Source organism: Dama dama, chromosome 20 (genome assembly GCF_033118175.1).
Source record: "Dama dama isolate Ldn47 chromosome 20, ASM3311817v1, whole genome shotgun sequence".
In the NCBI taxonomy this organism is placed as follows: domain Eukaryota; kingdom Metazoa; phylum Chordata; class Mammalia; order Artiodactyla; family Cervidae; genus Dama; species Dama dama.
This window is the reverse complement of record NC_083700.1, coordinates 43,493,087-43,514,667: the sequence shown is the minus strand read 5'-3', so window position 1 is coordinate 43,514,667 and position 21,581 is coordinate 43,493,087. Positions and strand designations below refer to the sequence as shown.

Below are 21,581 nucleotides of genomic sequence, written 5' to 3'. Positions count from 1 at the left end.
GGTCACGTGGACATGTGGACACGTGAAGGATGAAATGTCCGGGACTGTAGCCAAGCCCCTCATTTTAGAGATGAGGAAATCAAGGCTCAGAGAATTTAGGCCAAGTAAACTGAGGCCACGTAAAAGGGTCAAAACGAAGACACAAAACGCAAAAGAAGCCAGATGGCTTGCCTCCCGCCATTCAGGGGGTTCACAAAATAATCCTGTAGTGCAGCTCTACCTAGCTCTCTACCGCAGCATTTTTAATGCTCAACCACTATCTCCCAAGCTACAAATGAGGTACGCCCCGGCCGTCGCACCTCCCTAGGGGCGAGAAAAAAAGCGGCTGCCAGCAGTGTCCCAGGCCGGGCCACCAACGACTGGACTCTCGCGAGACTAGCGGTCCCGGCAAACTGGGGCCGAGCCTCCCGGAAGTGGGCGAGGGGACCTGTCAGCTCGCACCCGGCTGTGTGCTCTTGAGGCCCCGTGGGGATCGAGGGTCTCCCCGGGGACCGGCGCGAGGCGGAGTCACGGAGAAGCTCTCTGCCACTCACACGGCGGCGTCGGCCCTGCCCCGGCTGCCGCCGCCCCTCCCTTTGCCCTTCAGGGCGCCCGGCGCTCCTCGTCTGCAGCTTCCTTCTGCGCCGGGGCAGCCTGCCTTTCCCCTCTAGCTTTCCTTCCAGTCTCCTCCCCCGACTCTTGACACCGGAGTCGCGGGTCCTGCAGCGTCCCTGAAGCCGCACGTATAACTTGCTCGGTGTAAGTGCTAGGAATGCCGCCGGCCTCCCGGGGAAATGCGTCCTTACTATCTATAGCTCTGTCTGTACATTCTATGTTCACGGCAGCTATTCCAGGGGCAACAACTGCTTCCCTCTGTTCTCATCTCCCTATTGGTGGCTTCCGACCCGAATTTGGGAATGGGGAGATCTCCCACCTGTTATCTTTGAGCAGGCTAATCTCTTGTAAGCAGAAGTGCCATATGAAGCCTTCAGAGTCGTTTGGCTTGGGGCTGGGAATTTTACCCCCTACCCAACCTCAGGTTTTGCACAACGTATTGCTTTTCTATGAAAATACTTCATTTTTTTATATTGTAATTTTTACCTGGGTCTTGTGCTCGAAGGGAGGAGACAACTTTTCAATTTGCTTCTTCTGTTCTTATTTATAAGATTCATTCTCTGATAGGGTTAAAAACACGTTTTGAACATGTAAGTGTGTAGCTGTCAGCCCTAGAGAATTTAAGATATTAGTTATTTTCTTTATCTTAATTCCTTTTTCGTTTCATCAGGGGCAACTCATTCGATTTCGGAGTTCTGTTAATTCTTCTGAAAGATTTCAAATCCTCTAGAAGCCAAAATGGGACACAGTAAACAGATTAGGATTTTACTACTGAACGAAATGGAAAAGCTGGAAAGGACCCTCTTCAGACTTGAACAAGGTCAGTAGCAAGTCATTTGATTAGCTCTGTGTCTTTTACATTTTTTAATTCATTGTCATTAACTTTTTTTAACTTTTAAATATAATTTCCAAGGCCTTTTCTAAACCTGATTTGTGTGAAGACGTTTCTGTGTTCTAAAAAATATCACTAATGAAAGTGAAAAAGTTTTGTCATGTTAGAATGAGGATAAAAAATTCACTTTACTTAGCTTGCTAGCTTCCACTTAAGACAGAAGTTGCATTTATAATCAGAAGATTGACAGTATTATTTCTATTAGCATTTACTATTAAAACTTGGCAAATTGTTTCATAAGTAATTTTACTTTGGGTATGTCTGTAGTTTTGCTGTTTTATAGCTCTCACTGTTTTCCTTTACTGGACATTTGCTATAGTAAAATAGATCACAGCAAAAAGTAAACTATTATTTATGTTTATCAAAAGCCCCCCAACTGTGGAGAAGGTTAAAGTTGAAAATTTTTTTGCCAAATCAAAAGTGAAATAATTGATCAGGTTGTGTTGAAATATATTCTAGCTGTAATTTAAAAGATCAAATTATATTTCTTTAAGACTAATCAAATAGATGCATTATTGTCTTAAACTTACATTTTTTAACATTGAAAAAAAATTTCACACTCATTTATGTTAATATAACTTGTGAAGTAGAAGTTTAATGTATGAAAAGTAAAATGCCATCCCCTCTCTCATCCTACCAAATGGATGTTGATAGTAGTAAACATTTTGAATAAAATTTTCCCCTGAATTTCTCAAGAGCTAATTTAAAAAAAAAAAATTTCAGCTGTCAGATGTGTTTCCTCCATGGGAAATCTTCATCTTCTTCCAACTCCAGTGCTGAACTTAAGATCAACTGAGTACTAAACCATTTTTGGCTTTCCTGACTCTGCAGTTTTCTGGTTTTGATTTTTTTTTTTCCCCCATCCTCTTGAGTACTCCTGTCAACTTGGTGGTATTTGCTGAGCTGTCTTCTTCCACATTTTGATTATGTGTATCTTCACAGAATCCTTTCTTTTTTCACTTCTCCTGCCCTCAAAGAAGTATACGTTCTCATGGCCTCCATACTGATGACTCCTTTTGGAAGAAAGGCCTTAAACTTTGCTTGCTTCTTAGGAGCAAGTGATTATAATGGCAAGAGTAGAGAGCTAGAATTTTCCTGACTCTGCTGCTAACAGATTGTTTGACTTTGGGCAAGTCACATTAATTCTAAACATTATTTGTGATGTGAAGATATTAATTTCCCCTTTTCTACATTGCTGAGTTTTGAGGCTCAAAATTAATAAAAAAATGGTTTTAAAGCCCCAAATAGATACAAAGGCTAGATCACCGTATCTGTCAGTTCTTACCCTGGATTCTTGCCTTCATCCCAGTATCATGATATGGAAGAGCCTGAGGATAGCTCCAGTTGGTTTTGCTTAAATCTAACATGTCCAAAACCATCTCCTCACAATTCTCACATGTTTTTGCTTCTCAGCTTTCCTGTTTACTTTAGCAATGTCTCCATTTTCATAGTTTCCAAGTCTAGAAACCTGTGCTCTTCTTTGAAATTTCTTCTCTTTAACTACAGCTTCTCTTTAAACCCTGTAATTTCTTTCCAGATGTCTCCTCTTGCCTGCCTGTCTCTTCCGTATGCCTGTGGATGCTGAAATAATCTTCTTATGCCATCTCTTCTCTTTTTATTAATTGATGTTTATAATGTCATTTAAATACCTCTGCCTGGCTTCCAGGATTCTATAATGGGATCCACCTTCCCTAGCCAAGATTTTATCTCATTGTTCATCATTATTAGTGTCCTACATCTTTACACTTCTCTTGTTAATTCCCTTCCGAGTGGCTTTTCTTATGCCTGTTCTTACCCCTCCACTCCTGTCAGATTCCTCTGTGTCTGTTAAATTCCTTTACTGTCATTTTATGTGTTGCCTCCATCTCAACCTTCAGCTAAAATTCCACTTCCTCCATGAAGCTTTTTCTTAATTTGTTGGTGTCTCCTTTCCTTGATTTCTGATTACACAGTGGGCACAGGACAGTCAAGTACTTAATGGTATCAGTTTAGTTCAGTTCAGTTGTTCAGTCTTGTCCGACTCTTTGCAACCCCATGAATCACATCACGCCAGGCCTCTCTGTCCATCACCAACTCCTGGAGTTTACTCAAACTCATGTCCATCGAGCCGGTGATACCATCCAGCCATCTCATCCTCTGTCGTCCCCTTCTCCTCCTGCCCCCAACCCCTCCCAGCATCAGGGTCTTTTCCAATGAGGCAGCTCTTCACATGAGGTGGCCCAAGTATTGGAATTTCAGCTTCAGCATCAGTCCTTCCCATGAACATTCAGGACTGATCTCCTTTAGGAAGGACTGGTTGGATCTCCTTGCAGTCCAAGGGACTCTCAACAGTCTTCTCCAACACCACAGTTCAAAAGCATCAATTCTTTGGCACTCAGCTTTCTTCACAGTCCAATTCTCACATCCATACATGACCACTGGAAAAACCATAGCTTAACGGTATAGCAGTGTCTAAAATCTTAGTGTCCAACTATAGTTTACGATCTGTAAAGACAGAAACAGTATTACAAATGTAGTGCAGTGTACAACAGCTAATAAATCCTTGCTAGGTGATCACTACTAAAGTGCCAGTTAAAGTTAGCCTAGCTGTTTGAAGAAGGAGCTCTGAATAATATGGTTGACCCTGTAACTCTGATTAAAGCCAGTAAATTCATCCAAATGATATAAATGGGAGCATGTTGAATTTTTTGTGCAGTAATGATTCACTGTATTATTTTAGAAGATAATTGTACTGTGAAAGATGAAGAGAAGGGACATTGGAGGCAAGAAATCATGGAGAAGACTATTTTACAAACATGTCTGGTTTAACTACATTAGAGTTTAAAAAAAGAGGGCACAGAGTATAAGACATTTTAAAATTCATAGGACTTGGTGACCAATTAGTTGTAAAGAAAAGCTCTGGAAAATTTTGGTTCTTTCACCAAGCCCTTCTTCATTTTTCTTTCCTTTTCACTTTTCCCTAAGAAATGATTCCTCCTCATTTTCAAGGCTAACATCTCTATAGACTCTTCTAATTTAACAAGTACAAGACCAAGTAATTAGCCTTTTCCTGTCTTTCCTATCTCATTGAGTGGTAGAATAATGAGTAAAAGTCATTATTTCTCAAACGTGGGATTCTTCCATTTTTTTATGTAGGTTAGTCAAATTTCAATTTTTACTTGTTTTGAAAGAAAACATTTATAAAGGTTCCTTGACTAAGGGTCACGTTTCTATAAATTAAGTGGAGGGAATGAGATAGAGAAACTTAGTTTACAGTAATAGTGTAATTTCTCACCTTGCTAGTTTCATTGCCTGTAAGAGGGAAATGGCTAGTCTGAGTAGAGTATCCCTAGTGTGTGAGGAATAAGATAGCCACACCATGTACTGCCGTGGCTAAGCTAATTTTAGCAAACTGAGCTATTAATTATGGAAACTGACATACTCTAGGTATTCTGATATTTCATTTACTGTATGTAAAAATTTTAGTTTCAAGAATATGGATTTGAGGTTACAGAGTGGCTGTATATACCCTTTCAGCTGTGCACTGCTTATCAGGATATAGAAAGAATAGGATTTAATTTTCTTTCTCTTCTCTCTTTCCTTTTGTCTATGTATCTACCTATTTTGATTAGTTAAAATAAGTTAAGAGAAATTCCCTGGTGGTCCAATGGTTAGGTTTCTGTGTTATCACTGTCAAGGACCGAGGTTTGATCCCTGGTCAGGGAACTAACATCCCATAAGCTGTGTGGCACAACCAAAAAAAAATGTTTTAATTAATTAAATTTTGCTAATATATGAATTGAAATTGATGCTCTTGGTTCATATGTTAGTTGAGCTATAAATAAAAAAGATATATTCTGAAGAAAAAGTGGAGGTTATAGGTCTATAAGAGGTTGACAGTCACAGTGTCACTGATTTGTTTACTTTATGTTGCCATGAATTATACTTTTATCTAAGCCAGGTTAAGTAGATATGCAAGTTATATAATCTTAAATAGTAGAATCTTTACCACACTTTGTAATGAGAAGCAATGTAACCGTAAATTTCTGTTTTATCTCTAGAGGTTGTCAAACTTAAAGATGAGTTGGAGAGTGTTTGAAATGTGCTGTTTTTGTCCTTTTCAGAAATGACATGTAGCTTTCTACAATGTATTTGGAAAATATTCTCAGAAAAATTAAACACAGTCTAACTCTAAGGTAAACATGAATGAGAAAGTAAACTGCTTTTGCTGGAAATTGATGCCGTAGAGTTCAGCACATTTCTTTCCTATAAAGGTTCAAGTAGCAAATACTTTCAGCTTTGCAGGCCACATGGTTTCAATTGCAGCAGCTCAACTTGACCATTGTACTATGAAAGCAGCATAGATAGTACATAAATGAGTGGTGTGTTCCAATAAAACTTTATTTAAAGATAGGGGATATACTTTACCAACCCTTGCTACAGGGAGAGCATTTTAAATATGTATTTTTAGTAATGATTCCATCATATGATTTCACCCACATAAATGAATGAATATCCACTCAATTTAAAAACTGATAACAAAGTTTTCTGATTTGTTTGAAATCTACCCAATAAAGAATTTTAGTTGGTTTTCAGATCACCTCTTTAATATATAAAATGGGACATCTCTTTAGCTTGTAGAAACAATTGATATATGTCAGGGAAATATATATATATATATTTGCAAGCACATTTCAATGAAAATATTTGCATAATTAATTAATGGATTTGAAAAGTTAAGATCATGGATTAGTAAACATAGCTACCAAGAACTTTATCCATTAGGATTTGGGTATCTTTGTGTTACATTTTTTTTTCAGATCTGAGACCACTAAATAAACTAAATAAATAGGACTTTAAATTACTTTATCACAAAATATTAAACCAAGACTTAAAATTAATGAAATGTATTTAATCACATTACTTTTATGAGAGATATTACTAATTTTTAGTGAGTTAAAAGATTTGTTCCATTAACTAATAAATAAAATTAATTATTTAAAATATTGTTATTATTTACATCTTGTCCTTATTTTATGTTTTATAAATTATATAATCTATTAAATTATCATAATGTATATTATATAAGTAAATATTCGTATTTGGAGAATACTTGTCATTTTGTTCCGAAGGTAGACCACTGATCCAAATCCGGTTTAGAGGTTTTGGATGAGTTTTAACCTTTGTACTACAAGTTCTCTGAATCCTTGTGTAATTATAAAAACAATATTTGTATAAGCTGAACAAGGGGCAGGTTGTTTAACTGTGCTCAGATAGCTGATCTCTGATATTTATACTTCATAATGACACCATTACTTCTGTAATAAACTTAATAATTCTTGGAAATGTAGTTCTCAAAATCACCTAAGTATTAAAACTTCATATTTTAATCCTTTGGGCAATTTACTTCTCAGTCTATCTCTTCATAATAATAGCTCTAGTATAAAAATGATATTTCCCAATTACAAAATTATAAAAAGGCATAAAAGTCTTTTTCCTGTGCTTTTTGTTTCAAAACCAAATTGGATTTTTACTGTCTAAATACTTTTAATACCTGCTTATAGTATCATGATGTGTAAATTCCATCTCCCTGCTTACTGCCATATGTCATCATACTTTTTCCCAGAAAGGATTTCAGAAGATCTATATAGACACATAAAATGTAACAAAATATTGAAAGTAACATATTATTAAATGTCCCTTGATAATATGATTTATAGTGGCTTTATAATATACCTGCTTACAGAATACCATTTGTACCATGATTTATTTAATCATTCTTAATCATTATATATTTTATTTATTGTGAGTTTAGTTATAATAAATGAAACTGTGATGAACATCCTTATGTATCATCTATGTTTATATCACTGATTAACTGCCAATAACATAAATGTCTCTATGACATTATTAGCCAGTAATATAAACTTTATTAATATTCTTAGTATATTTGTGCCAAATTGCCTTATAGAAAAATTTGTGCATGTAGCTACTTGGAAAAAATTATTAGTTTCACTGTGTAGTGTGAGGAGTAAAAGTGAGTCCCTCAATTTTGGCAAAGTTACTTGATAACTCCTTTTGAATAATTTGTTTCTTGCTTGCCAAATCCATTTACTATGAGTAAATTTATATCCATATTTTGGTCCAACCCAAGAATACAGTTAGCAATACTTATCACTTAATTATAAATTATAATTTTTTCTAGGAATTCCTAGAACATCTATTCCCTCATATTATTCATATTGCAGGATTTAAAACAGAACATTCATGTTTCTCTTGACAAATATATAAGTATTTTAATTGGATTAGAATAAACTGGAAGAGTCCAGCATTCTCTTACATATTCTGCTGGTATCTTTTCTTCACAAAGAATGTCTTACCCATGTTTAATATTGTGCTGTAGAATTTACCACCTCTCAAACAGCACTGTGAGAGATTTATTTCTTCCAAAGAGTGATTTTAAACTGACTGAAATATATCTACATGTTCTCTACTTCAGGATTTGCCTTGAACCAAACTGACATTCTTTATATATGAATAAATAGCAGTTCTTACTCATATTTCTGATTAACATCACCGTCAGTTCAGTTCAGTTCAGTCGCTCAGTCATTTCTGACTCTTTGCGACCCCATGGACTGCAGCACACCAGGCCTGCCTGTCCATCACCAACTCCCAGAGCTTGCTCAAACTCATGTCCATTGAGTCAGTGATGCCATCCAACCATCTCATCCTCTGTCATCCCCTTCTCCTTCTGCCTTCAATCTTTCCCAGCATTAGGGTCTTTTATAGTGAGTCAGTTCTTCACATCAGGTGGCCAAAGTACTGGAGTTTCAGCTTCAGCATCAGTCCATCCAGTGAATATTCAGGACTGATTTCCTTTAGGATGGACTGGTTGGATCTACTTGCGGTTCAAGGGACACTCAAGAGTCTTTTCCAGCACCACAATTCAAAAGCATCAATTCTTTGGCTCTCAGTTTTCTTTATAGTCCAACTCTCACATCCATCCATGACTACTGGAAAAACCATAGCTTTGACTAGAGGGACCTTTGTTGGCAAAGTAATGTCTCTGCTTTTTAATATGCTGTCTAGGTTGGTCATAACTTTTCTTCCAAGGAGCAAGTGTCTTTTAATTTCATGGCTGCAGTCACAGTGATTTTGGAGCCCCCCACAATAAAGTCTGTCATTGTTTCTACTGTTTCCCCATCTGTTTGCCATGAAGTGATGGGACCAGATGCCATGATCTTTGTTTTCTGAATGTTGAGTTTTAAGCCAACTTTTTCACTCTCCTCTTTCACTTTCATCAAGAGGCTCTTTAGTTCTTCTTTGCTTTCTGCCATAAGGGTAGTGTCATCTTCATACCTGAGGTTATTGATATTTCTCCTGGCTTGTGCTTCATTCAGCCTGGCATATCATATCATATCACCATATCATATCATATCACCATGGCATATCATATCACCATAGCAGGGTTCATTGTATCTGTCTCCCTTGCTTATTTATAACATCTTTCTCTGACAGTGAAAAACCTGACTCTTATCACTGTTGTTTGTGAAATATATTTTCACCAAGTATAGAATTCTAGGTCAACTGTTAGAATTTTTCAAAACTTTTATAGATGTGGCTCCACTGTCTTCTTTCTTGCACTGTTGCCCATGAGAATTCTGCTGTCATTCTTTTCCTTGCTCCTCTGTACATACCCTGTCTTTTTTCCTCTCTGGCTGCTTATAAAATATTCTCATTGTCCCTAGTTTTGAGCAATTTGATACTGATGCTCTTTGGTGTAATATTCTTCGTATTTCTTGGATTAAGACTATTAAATTCTTAGATCTGTAAGTTTGTTTTTTTCATCAAATTGGGGAATGTTTACCTGTTATTTCTTCAAATAATTTGTCTCTTTTCTTCTCTCCTGTGAGTAATCTAATTACACTTCTGTTAAATCACTTGAATTGTCTGATACTTTTTCAATTTTTTAGTTTCTTTTTTCTCTCTTTGTTGCTTTTTACATAGTTTCTATTCCTGTGCCTTGAAATTCACTAATCTGCTTTTTCTGTCATGTCTCACCATCCCTTAATTCTGTTGCCTGTATTTTTCATTCTCAGGTGTTATAGTTTTAATCTCTAAAAGCTTAATTTTGATCTTTTTTATTTTTTCTTAATATTTTCCATGTATGGACCCAACTTTTTGAACATATGAAATACAGTTTTGATAACTGAAGTCCTTCCTTGTCTACTAGTTCAACATCTGTGTCATTCATGGATTGTGTTTTCCTCCTTCTTTGTATGTCTTGTAATTTTTGTTTGGATGCCAGACATTATTAATTTTACCTTGTTGAGTGATAGGTATTTTGGGATTCATATAAATATTCTTGGTCTTTGTTCTGGAGTGAAGTTAAGTTACTTGGAAATATTACTGTCTTTTTGAGTTTTACTTCTATGTTTCGTTAAGCCAGTCTGGACCTGTGCCCTGTCTCAGGCTCATTATTCCCCACTACTGAAGCAAGATCCTTCTGAACTTCCTACCCAGTGCCTCGTGAATGTTCTCAGTCTAGCTGGTGAGAACAAACTCTGTTCCTGGTCTCAGGTATTTTTCCTCCCAGACATGCACTGGCTAGTACTCTTCTGAATACTCCAGGAATACCTTTTCCAGATCTCTGGAATTCTCTCTGTGTGCAGCTTTCTCGTCTTCATCCACTACTCTCGTCTGAAAACTCTTCACTGCCTTGATCTCCACAAGTCCTTAGATCTGCCTCTTCAACACAGGAAGTCAGTTGAGGTCTGCCTGGGTCCCTTCTCCCAGTGCCCCATCCTGTAAAATCTTTCAAGATAGGGCAGTTATAAGGCTCATCTTGTTTACTTTCCATCTCTCAGGGATCACTGACTTGTTGCCTAACATCAGGGACTTGAAAAATTATCAGTTCATATATTTTGTCTGATTTTTTTTTTTTAATTGTTGGTTTCTTTCAAATTTTGGGGAAAATGGTAAATCCAATCCCTGTTATTCTGTCTTTGCCAGAAGCAGCATTTGCAAGCCATTTAGATCTCTGTTTCCTCTATGTGGAATGCCCTATTCCAGATATCTGTGTGGTCAACTCCCCTTCCTCCTGTTTTCTGTTCGGCAGTTTTTTTATTGGATGCTGGACATTGTAGGTGTTCTGTTTTTATCTCTGAATTGTTTTCTTGCTTTATAGGAGTGATGAGTTTTATTTTAGAAGTCATTTACATTATTTGTGGATCAACTTAATCCTTTTGAGGCTTGTTTTTAAGCTTTGATAGGATAGGTTTATATTAGTTTGTACTCCAGGACCACTTTAACCCTGTTATTTAAGACATGACTCCCTTGAATAAAACAGCTGTTCAACAAGGTCTCCTTAATTCTGGCTGCTTAAAAATTGTAATGTATCCCAGACCTGGGTGAGCACTAGGAATTGTTCAATTTACAGCTTCCACTAGTTGTTCTTTTCCCAACCTCACCTCATGTCGTCAAACCCTATTTGTGTACAGTTTAGTTTTCAGGCAGATTCAACATGACTCTAGGTAAATTTCTGGAGTTCTTTCGTTGTTTAACTCCCTTCTTCTCATACTCTGCCCTGAAAATTGCATTCTCTTCACCCTTCCCAAGCACTAATCTCTGTCTCTTCAGCTCAGTGAGATTACTATTTCTCCTCCCTGTGTCGCAGCCCAGAAAGGTCCTCTAGTCTGAAAGCTAAAAAGTTTATAGAAAATCTCAGGCATCACAGTTCTTCTCTACCTTTTTTTGAGAACAGCTGTTTCATATAGTTCTTTTAGTTTATCAGAAGAGGGCAAGTCTAGTTCCAATTACTCCATTATGGCCAGAAGCAGATATCTTCAGAATGATATTTTTAATACACAAGTTAGGTCCTGTCACTCCTGCTCTAAACTGTTCACTGACTCATTTGAGTCAGTGGAGAAGCCAAAATTCTTACAAGTCTCTGCATGATCTGACTCCCTTGTTACTTTCTTTCCTCTTACCATACTATTCCTCCCCCAGCTTGCTCCAGCCTAACCATATAGAGCTTCTTGCTATTTCTGGAACCACCAGGCATGCTTCGACCTTGGGTCCTTTGTGCTTTCTGTTTCCTTTGCTTGGTCAGCACTTTCCCTCCATGGTCATAATTAAGCACAAGGCTAACTTGTTCACTTCTCCCGAGCCCTTCAACTTCTCAATAATCATCCTATTTAAAGTTGCTACCAGCTCCTTACCATCACTCCTTTCCTCCCTACTCTGCTCTGATTTTTGTCCCTTAGCTATTACTGTACTTCTTTCTTCTCAAAAAGTTTCTTAAACTTGAAGATTATAACCAGTAAAACTAAATTTTCCTACCTTCATCAGTTATTATTTCCCATTATTAATTAAATATTGTTTTCCAGTCACACAGTCATGTCCAACTCTTTGCAGCCCCATGGATTGCAGCACACCAGGCTTCCATGTCCTTCAGTATCTCCCAGAGTTTGCTCAAAATCATGTCCATTGCATCAGCAATGCCATCCAGCCATTTCATTTTCTGCCACCCCCTTCTCCTGCCCTCAATTTTTAAATATTACACACACATTTAAAATTTACGTGCCTGATGTTTCTGATAGACTGTACTATAGTCAGAATGTTCACATTCTAATAATTATAATCAAAGTTTGCCTTGAGCCAGTAAACATTTTTCTTTTACAGTAGTTATGACTATAATGTGTTAATTTTTCTCTTCTTATGGCCAAAGACTTGTAATACAGTACAGACATCTCAGAAATATTTTAATAGAGATAGTCAAACTAAGGCAAAAGAGAGAATGTTTTGGCTTTCAGAATTCCAAGAAAGGCTTAAGTAAGTAAACCATGAAGAGCAGGGATAGAGGCTGTAGTATGCTGGAGTTGCTTGTGTTGGCTGTCAAGAGCTGATGGTGAGTATCTCTTCCCAGGTCCATGTTCAGTGATGTCATGTTGGTAGCTTGATATTGACCATGGTGAGATTGTTTTCTCTAGAAGTCAACAAACACTGCAAATCAGAGTTCCGTACCACCCCATGCCACTCAGCTCTACACAACCACTTGTTAACTCTCTATTATCACATCTCTGAATTTGAGCAGACATTGAGAATAATTGGTATCAGGGGCTCAAATGCCTTTCAGACTCTTGTTACAAATCTGAATTCTGCTCTCTAGAGGTTGACTTCTCTCGGGGAAGATGGGCCTGCTCTATCTGGTAAGATAGTTGTCCTGTGATCTCCCAACTTTTACGTATTATCACAGACTCTGATACCACAGAGAAACTCACTTTCTCTGTTTCAGCTTGAAAAATACCAGTGAGCCTCTGATTAGATGTTCACTTCTGAGCAGTCAGTTCAGGAAGTGGCGGTGGGGGTTTGGAAGGGGGTGAGGGACTCGTGGGAATGGTGGGGAATGAGATCGTGTCATAACTTGCATATCCCAAAGCAGCCATGCAACTAGGAGTATAAATTTCCAGGAGAAGAGAAGGGCAGTACAGAACAGACAGTTCTATGGTGTATACTGTATGTTAAAGTGCAAAATTAAGCTAAATTAGAATGCAAAGTAGTTCCAAAAACAGCATTAAATATTTGGAATTCTTTTAAACATAGTTGAGAAATCATTTTTTTCATAATACTTTAAGTAAAACATCTTTTTAATATGGTAATTTAAGGCCTGCAATGAGTTTATTGAAATGTGCTTTATGTTTAGGGTTTGAACTGCAGTTCCGATTGGGCCCAACTTTACAGGGAAAAGCAGTTACTGTGTATACAAATTACCCACTTTCTGGAGAAGCATTTAATCGAGAAAAATTCCATTCCCTGAAATGGGAAAATCCAACAGAAAGAGAAGATGATTCTGATAAGTACTGTAAACTTAATCTTCAACAAGCTGGATCATTTCAGTATTACTTCCTTCAAGGGTAAGTCAGGTGTTCTGTATATGAAAAAAAGGTAATTTATTCTCTAACTTGATGTTATCTAACTTGTAACAAGTTATCATATGAACTATGGCAGTGCAGTTTTTACAGGAGTTTCTTAAGATGCAATAGAATATAATTCTTTAGTTTCTAGGTAGGAATTGTAAGCCTCGTTGCATGTTCAAAGTATTATTATTTAGTATTTTCATTCAACCTGGTTATAGCATTCTATTCACTTATGTGCCCTATTATTATTGACAGATTTTAGTACAGATATTTTTCCTTAAAGCAATATTATTAGATATATATGTATGCATTGTTTATGTTATATAGAGACTGGAAAAAGATAAAATGTGGCTTTTCCATTGAGTTTCACTGCAACTTTTTTTTTTCACTTTTCTTTATTTTTTAATTAATTAATTTATTTTAATTGGAAGCTAATTACTGTACAGTATTGTACTGGTTTTTGCCATACATTGACATGAATCAGCCACGGGTGTACATGTGTCCCCCATCCTGAATCCCCCTGCCACTTCCCTCCCCATCCCACCCCTCAGGGTCATCCCAGTGCACCAGCCCTGAGCACCCTGTCTCATGCATCGACCCTGGACTGGCAGTCTATTTCACATATGGTAATATACATGTTTCAATGCTATTGTCTCAAATCATCCCACCCTCGCCTTCTCCCACAGAGTCCAAAAGTTTGTTCTTTACATCTGTGTCTCTTTTGCTGTTTCACGTATAGAGTCATCGTTACCATCTTTCTAAATTCCATATATATGCGTTAATATACTGTATTGGTATTTTACTTTCTGACTTACTTCATTCTGTATAATAGGCTCCAGTTTCATCCACCCCATTAGAACTGATTCAAATGCATTCTTTTTAATAGCTGAGTAATATTCTGTTGTGTATATGTACCACAGTTTTCTTTTTTTTTTTCTTTTTTTCTTTTTTTTTGGTTGGAGGCTAATTATTTTACAGTATTGCAGTGGTTTTCGCTATACATTGACATGAATCAGCCATGGATTTACATGTGTTCCCCATCTTGAACCCCCGTCCCACTTCCCTCCTCATCCCATCCCCCTGGGTCATCCCAGTGCACCAGCCCCAAGCACTTGTCTCATGCATCCAACCTGGACTGGCGATCTGTTTCACCCTTGATAATACACAAGTTTCGATGCTGTTCTCACATCATTCCACCCTTACCTTCTCCCATAGAGTCCAAAAGTCTGTTCTATACATCTGTGTCTCCTTTTCTGTCTTGCATATAGGGTTATTGTTACCATCTTTCTAAATTCCATATATATGCGGTAGTATACTGTATTGGTCTTTATCTTTCTGGCTTACTTCACTCTGTATAATGGGCTCCAGTTTCATCCTTCTCATTAGAACTGATTCAAATGTATTCTTTTTAATGGCTGAGTAATATTCCATTGTGTATATGTACCATAGCTTTCTTATCCATTCATCTGCTGATGGGCATCTAGGTTGCTTCCATGCCCTGGTTATTATAAACAGTGCTGCAATGAACATTGGTGTGCATGTGTCTCTTTCATATCTGATTTCCTCGGTGTGGATGCCCAGCAGTGGGATTGCTGGGTCATATGGCAGTTCTAGTTCCAGTTTTTTAAGGAATCTCCACACTGTTCTCCATAGTGGCTGTACTAGTTTCACTGCAACTTTTTAGAAAGATTTTATGGGCTTCAAAATATGTTTTAAAATGGGGTAATTTACTTTCCAGTTAGACAGTTGGATGAGACTTTTTTTCCAGTCACTAACTGAAAAGTTTTTGTTTTATTTTTTCCTCAGAAATGAGAAAAGTGGTGGAGGTTACATAGTTGTGGACCCTATTTTACGTGTTGGTGCTGATAATCACGTGTTACCCTTGGACTGTGTTACTCTCCAGACATTTTTAGCCAAGTGCATGGGACCTTTTGATGAATGGGAAAGCAGACTTATGGTTGCAAAAGAATCAGGTAATGCCAGCTTTTTTTCTTCTCTTCTCTAAAATAAATGTAATTATCATCTGTGATACACATTGCAAAGGCTTTAATCCTCCTTTTAATTTCACTTCTTAATCTATTTAGTAATAAAATAGGTAGAACTTTATGAACTTGTTGATATTTGACTATTTTAGCCTACAAAAATGGCAAATTATACGGTTCAACTTAATAATTAAGGAACTCTATGATAAAATGAGGTTATTATTGTCTCTTTTTTTTTATTGTCTCTTAAGGCTTTACTTTGACATATAAAATTAGTAAGCTACTAAAATGTTGGAAAATGTATTATCATTATATATAATTTTAATTCAACAAGCATTTAATGTGAAAGTCATATGCTGCCATACATTTCACTCTTAAGTAAAGCATAGTGTTAATTTTCTACTTTCAACTTAAATGTAGAGTGAAGAAAGAAATGAGAGGTTCCCTGACATAACTAAAAGAATACAAGTACTATGGAACATTAAAACTAGGAGAAAGATGTACTGATGTACTTGCACAGGATATATTTTCTACGTATAAATATATGCATTCCAGAAATATAAATTGAACCCCTAATAGTAACTGGGCACTCTCTGTGATTTTTTTTTTAAATACATCATCTCATTATCCCTATCTTATATGTGAGGAAACTGATAATCCTGAAAGATTTCAGTAGACTTGCTTAAATCACTTCTGGTATGGCTAGGATTTGAACTCAGGTCTTTAACCCCTTCTCTTGTGGCATGGTTGTCTTGCCATTTAGAATTATTTATGGAAATTTAAGGGCTTCCCAGGTGGCTCAGTGGGTAAAGAATCTGCCTGCAAAGCAGGAGACACAGGAGAAGTGGGTTCGATCCCTGGGTTGGGAAGATCCCCTAGAGGAGGACGTAGCAACCTACTCCAGTATTCTTGCCTGGAGAATCCCATGGACAGAGGAGCCTGAGGGGCTACAGTCCATGGGGTCACAAAGAGGCGGACACATCTGAAGCGACTGAGCACACAGGCATGCATGGAAGTTTAACCTTACAATGTATATACTTCGTTTTAGGTATATCTTTTCTCTTAATGGTCTTTGTTTACTTTCTTGTGTTGCAGGCTACAACATGATTCATTTTACCCCACTGCAGACTCTTGGACTATCCAGGTCATGCTATTCCCTTGCTGATCAGTTAGAATTAAATCCTGACTTTTCAAGACCTAATAAAAAGTACACCTGGACTGATGTTGGACAGCTGGTGCAAAAATTGAAAAAGGAATGGAATATTCTTTGTATAACTGATGTTGTCTACAATCATACTGGTATGAACTTCGTTAACTGCTTCTATTAATTTTAACGAGAATATTCTATGCTAATTATTTCATTCCTTGCTGTTTTATTTAACAAATTTTGAAAACACAAGTAATGATTAGGTGTCCTTCAGTTTAAAAAATGACTTAAGATAGTATCACTTTTTTTTTCCAAAGAAAGCAGTATTAATTGAAGATATAATTAATACATAAGTATTTTACATGTAATGATTATAAAAACAGAAGTATGATCATAGGAAAAAAGCCACATATTTCAACTTACAATATTAATACTTTCCAGAACGACAAATGAATCCTGTATAGCGATAGCTCTGGTACCCTAGCGTATATTTGGAAAAACTGAATGATGTTATTTGAAGAGAAAGCTAATGGTAAATTCTTAGAACTTTATTGTATCTTTTACATGTTAACAGATGTTACTACAGTTAACCTGTTTTGGGTCCCAGATTTCTTTCCAATATCCAGTTCCATAAAATACGTTCTAAGCTTCTAGATGCTGTTCCTCAGAAACATCAGCTGTCATTGCAGCTGGGCCTGGAGGAGCCGCTAGTTCTGATCAGAGTGCACCTTGCAAATACTCTCTTCTATTTGCTGTGGTATAGAGAAGTCAGAAAACCACTGACTTACATATGTAAACAAGGATTCCAGGTGGTACAAAACATTTAACAACAACAACAAAATCTCTGCTATGTCATAAAACCATTTCCCAAGTAACCATAGCAACTATGAAGATATTTAAAAGCTCAAAGATTCAGTTCATAAATATAAATAATAATCTCTAACTATAATAGTAAAAATTCAAAGTTAGATGAAGTAGGTATATTCTAAAGTGTGTTGTTTCCGCCTGCACCTGAAAACTAAGCATCAGGGTTCACAGTGAAGACTTCCTAATATCCAAGAATTTGATATTCTTCACTTGAAAATTTGACATTATTGATAACCACTTTGACATCTTTTACTATTATTCACATCAAATTTATCAAACCACACAATGGAATTATACAAATTATGATATGACTTACGCATCTGTAACAGAGAGACCGAAAAATATAGTGACATAAGACTGAAATTATACTTATTTCTATAAAAAATTAAGTAGGCATTCTAAGATTGGTGTGGTAGCCCACCCGTTATAGGAAACTGAGTTCTTTCTCTCATGATGCTCTGCTGTCCAGCACTTTTGCTCCCAACTCTTCATCAAACATAGCCACTCCAGTTCCTGATATCACCGTCTACCCAGTGGAAATGAAGAAAGGGAAGTAATGTCTTTTAAGGGCCTGATCTGGTGTATGTATCACTCCCGCTCACATTGCATCAGATGGGGTTTTGTCTCTTGTCACACCTGGCTTATAAAGGAGCTTGCAGTGTAGTCTTTTGCTGGTCAGCCATGTCTGTCACTGAACCTTGAGAATTCTGTTACTAAAGGGACAGAGTGAGTATAAAATTTGGGGTACAGTCACAGACTCTGTCAGAGATTATTTCTAAAGCATTTGAGAGATTCGGTGTAATATAAAAAAAGTGAGCATTACTTCCACCTTACTTGAAAAGTGTTGCATATCATAATATCTTTCCCACAAGACAGGTTTTCATTAAAAAGTTACTTTCCAGGGGAAGTCGACTTCCAGAATGGCAGTATGAGTGCTTCACAGACCCTCTACCCTGCAAAACAGCTATAACTGGTACAAATTATTTTTAAAAAACCAATCTCTTAAAAATTGTCCTAAGGGTATTCAGCATATGGAGAGACATGTATTCAAGAAAATCTATTAAATCTCAAAAAGAGTAGTCAGTCTATGACATTTGAACCACAACCCACTCCACCCTCTGTCCCCTGCCTCAGATCAGAGTGACGATATGTCTGTTCCTAGCAGGTGCTGTAAGGACACCAGGCTCCCCTTCTCGCTGTGGTTGAAAAATGCAGGTGTCCAGCATTTCTTGTTTTCCACTTTCAGCACTATATTACAGAAACTACTCTAGGCAAGAGCGGATGAGCAATCTGGGACTCCCTTCCCCCACCCAGCCCCCATTTATAGAGAGAAAGTTCTACCCCATGCACAGCAGGTCAAGAATACTGAACCCTTGCACAACTTGCTTGTGGGGTTGGGGTTCCACACCTGGAGAGCTAAGCCAAGAAAACCGGAGGGCACTGTCTCTGCTACCCGCGGGGGAACAGTGACATGGATGTTCTGCCCAGGGGAAGAGATGTGCAGTAGAAGCAGAGCCAGAGTGGAATAACTTTATCTGGCACATAGCAGGGGAAGCTCATACCCGTGAGCGCTGTTGAAAGCAGTGGTAAACAATCAGGAGGATGCTGGTATCTTCATGAGAGTAACACCCTGTGCCGTAGGCCAGCTAGTAGTCCAACAGAGAGAACCAGGGAAAGAGACAGTAAAGCAGAGCCTTCCTACGGTCAGAACGGACTTCAGAGACAAGCTTCAAAGACTACCCCTGCCAAAGGACCCAGATTTAACTGGGTCATATTGTGGTACAATTTACGCTCTGGAATCTTATAAAAAATCATAGCGCAGTCAGCCTCAGTAACAGCTCAGGAGAGTAATAGCTGAGTGTTATAGCTGATACCAATAGAAGCAGACAGCTTAATTCAGTTCAGTTCAGTTCAGTCACTCAGTCGTGTCTGACTCTTTGTGACCCCATGGACTGTAGCACTCCAGGCCTCCCTGTCCATCGCCAACTCGCGGAGCTTACTCAAACTCATGTCTATTGAGTCAGTGATGCCATCCGAACATCTCATCCTCTGTCGTCTGCTTCTCCTCCTGCCTTCAATCTTTCCCAGCATCAGGGTCTTTTCAAAAGAGTAAGTTCTTCGCATCAGATGGGCAAAGTATTGGAGTTTCAGCTTCAGCATCAGTCCTTCCAGTGAATATTCAGGACTGATTTCCTTTAGGATGGACTAGTTGGACCTCCTTGCAGTTCAAGGGACTCTCAAGAGTCTTCTCTAACACCACAGTTCAAAAGTGTCAATTCTTCAGCACTCAGCTTTCTTTATAGTCCCAACTCTCACATCCATACATGACCACTGGAAAAACCATAGCTTTGACTAGATGGACCTTTGTTGGCAAAGTAATGTCTCTGCTTTTTAATGTGCTGTGTAGGTTGGTCATAACTTTTCTTTCAAAGAGCAAGCGTCTTTTAATTTCATGGCGGCAATCACCATCTGCAGTGATTTTGGAGCCCCCAAAAATAAACTCTGTCACTGTTTCCACTGTTTCCCCATCTGTTTGCCATGAAGTGATGGGACCAGATGCCATGATCTTAATTTTCTGAATATTGAGCTTTAAGCCAACTTTTTCACTGTCCTCTTTCATTTTCATCAAGAAGCCCTTTTCTTCTTCTTAACTTTCTACCATAAGGGTGGTGTCATCTGCATGTCTAAAGGTATTGATATTTCTCCCAGCAATCTTGATTCCAGCTTGTGCTTCATCCAGCCCAGCGTTTCTCATGATGTACTCTGCATATAAGTTAAATAAGCAGGGTGACAATATACAGCCTTGACGTGTTAATAGCTTAATAGACTTGACAGCTTAATAGACTAGCTCAGAGGCTACACACTATGGGGGAAGTAGACTTCCCTAAAATATTCCAGACAAGCAACCCAAAAGACCTGGAGGGCATGGGATCAGTATCCAGATTTTCTGCAATCATATTATCTAATTACCAGTACCCAGCAAATAATTGAGACATGTAAAGAAACACCAAAGTGTAACCCTTACACAAGAAAAAAGCAGACAATAGAAATCACCTTTGAGAAGTCCTAGATGTCCTACTTGAAACAGACTTTAAAGCAAGTATTATAAATGTATTTAGAGAACTGAAGGAAACCAACTTAAAGCTGTAAAGGAGGATTTTATGATGATATCCCATCAAGAAAGAATATCATAAATAGATTAAAAAAATTTTAAAAGACCTAAATGAGAATTCTGAAATTGAAAAGTAAATAACCAAACTGAAAAATTCAGTGACCGCTGTTCAGCAGTATACTTGAGTTGACAGGAGAAAGGATTAGTGAACAGTGACTATGCAATGTAAAGAGCAGAAAGAAAAAAAGATAAAAATGAACAGAGCTTCAGTGGAATGCAGGATTTGGAAATACCAGAAGGAGAGGAAAGAGTGGAAACCTTCAGCATCAGTTTACACATTCTAAGACTCAGGAACCTCCAAGAACCCTAAACAAAAGAGAACCACACTCAGACACATCATAGGAAACATTTTGAAAGCCAAAGACTTAGGGAATCTTGAAAGTAATATCTTGAAAGAAGGTATTGTCAGAGTCAAAAAAAATTCAAATATATTCTGTCTACATGCCACATACTTTAAATTCAAAGATACAAATAGTTTGCCCATAAAAGGATGGAAAAAGATAAACCTGAACTGTTAGCTTGGAGGTCCCTCTCTGACCACTGCTAAGACGGCTTAGCCTTGTACATGCACAAGGTCTTCCAGACTGCCAAAGGTGAATGCAACTTGTTTTTAATGCCAGCTTCCTAGAGCTCACCCTGGGTCAGGGTGTACTTCATTGTTCACTCAGTGTTTGGTTAGAGGTTGTATTTAAGTCCCTTTGCCAGGGACTTTCTGTCTTGTGTTGATGGGTGTGTATGTGGTTTGAGGAATGCTTTCAAGTCTAATGTCCTTCCAGGATGCCCCTGAGTAGGTGCCTAGCACACATATCCAGCCTTCCCAAACCCCATAGTTGCCAGTGGTCCCAGTAGGGTTCTTCTCAGCAATTCTCTTTCCCCGGTTCTCTCTATGAAATTTCTGGTCGTTCTAATGTTTTTCTTGTATCATGGAGCTATTAGCATTCTCTTAACTGCTCCTCATCAAGGTCTCTGTTATTTTCAACAACACTGTTAGGCACAGAGTTCTCCACTCACTCTGCCAAATAAATTCAGT

At 37.7% G+C, this 21,581-nt stretch overlaps 1 protein-coding gene across 2 annotated transcripts in view; it reads left to right on the top strand.

Moving 5' to 3' along the window:
* The first annotated feature begins 408 nt into the window (after window positions 1–408).
* Window positions 409–21,581, top strand: part of AGL (amylo-alpha-1, 6-glucosidase, 4-alpha-glucanotransferase) — a 76,525-nt gene continuing 55,352 nt past the window's right edge. The window contains exons 1-5 of one of the 2 annotated variants that reach the window (XM_061121307.1): window positions 409–738; window positions 1,265–1,414; window positions 13,170–13,380; window positions 15,190–15,356; window positions 16,461–16,664. In XM_061121307.1, coding sequence (XP_060977290.1) covers window positions 1,333–1,414; window positions 13,170–13,380; window positions 15,190–15,356; window positions 16,461–16,664 — 664 coding nt within the window. In that variant the 5' untranslated portion in view covers window positions 409–738; window positions 1,265–1,332. Of the gene's footprint in view, window positions 739–1,264; window positions 1,415–5,589; window positions 5,662–13,169; window positions 13,381–15,189; window positions 15,357–16,460; window positions 16,665–21,581 lie in introns of those variants that run through there. The other variant, XM_061121308.1, reaches the window with a different exon arrangement.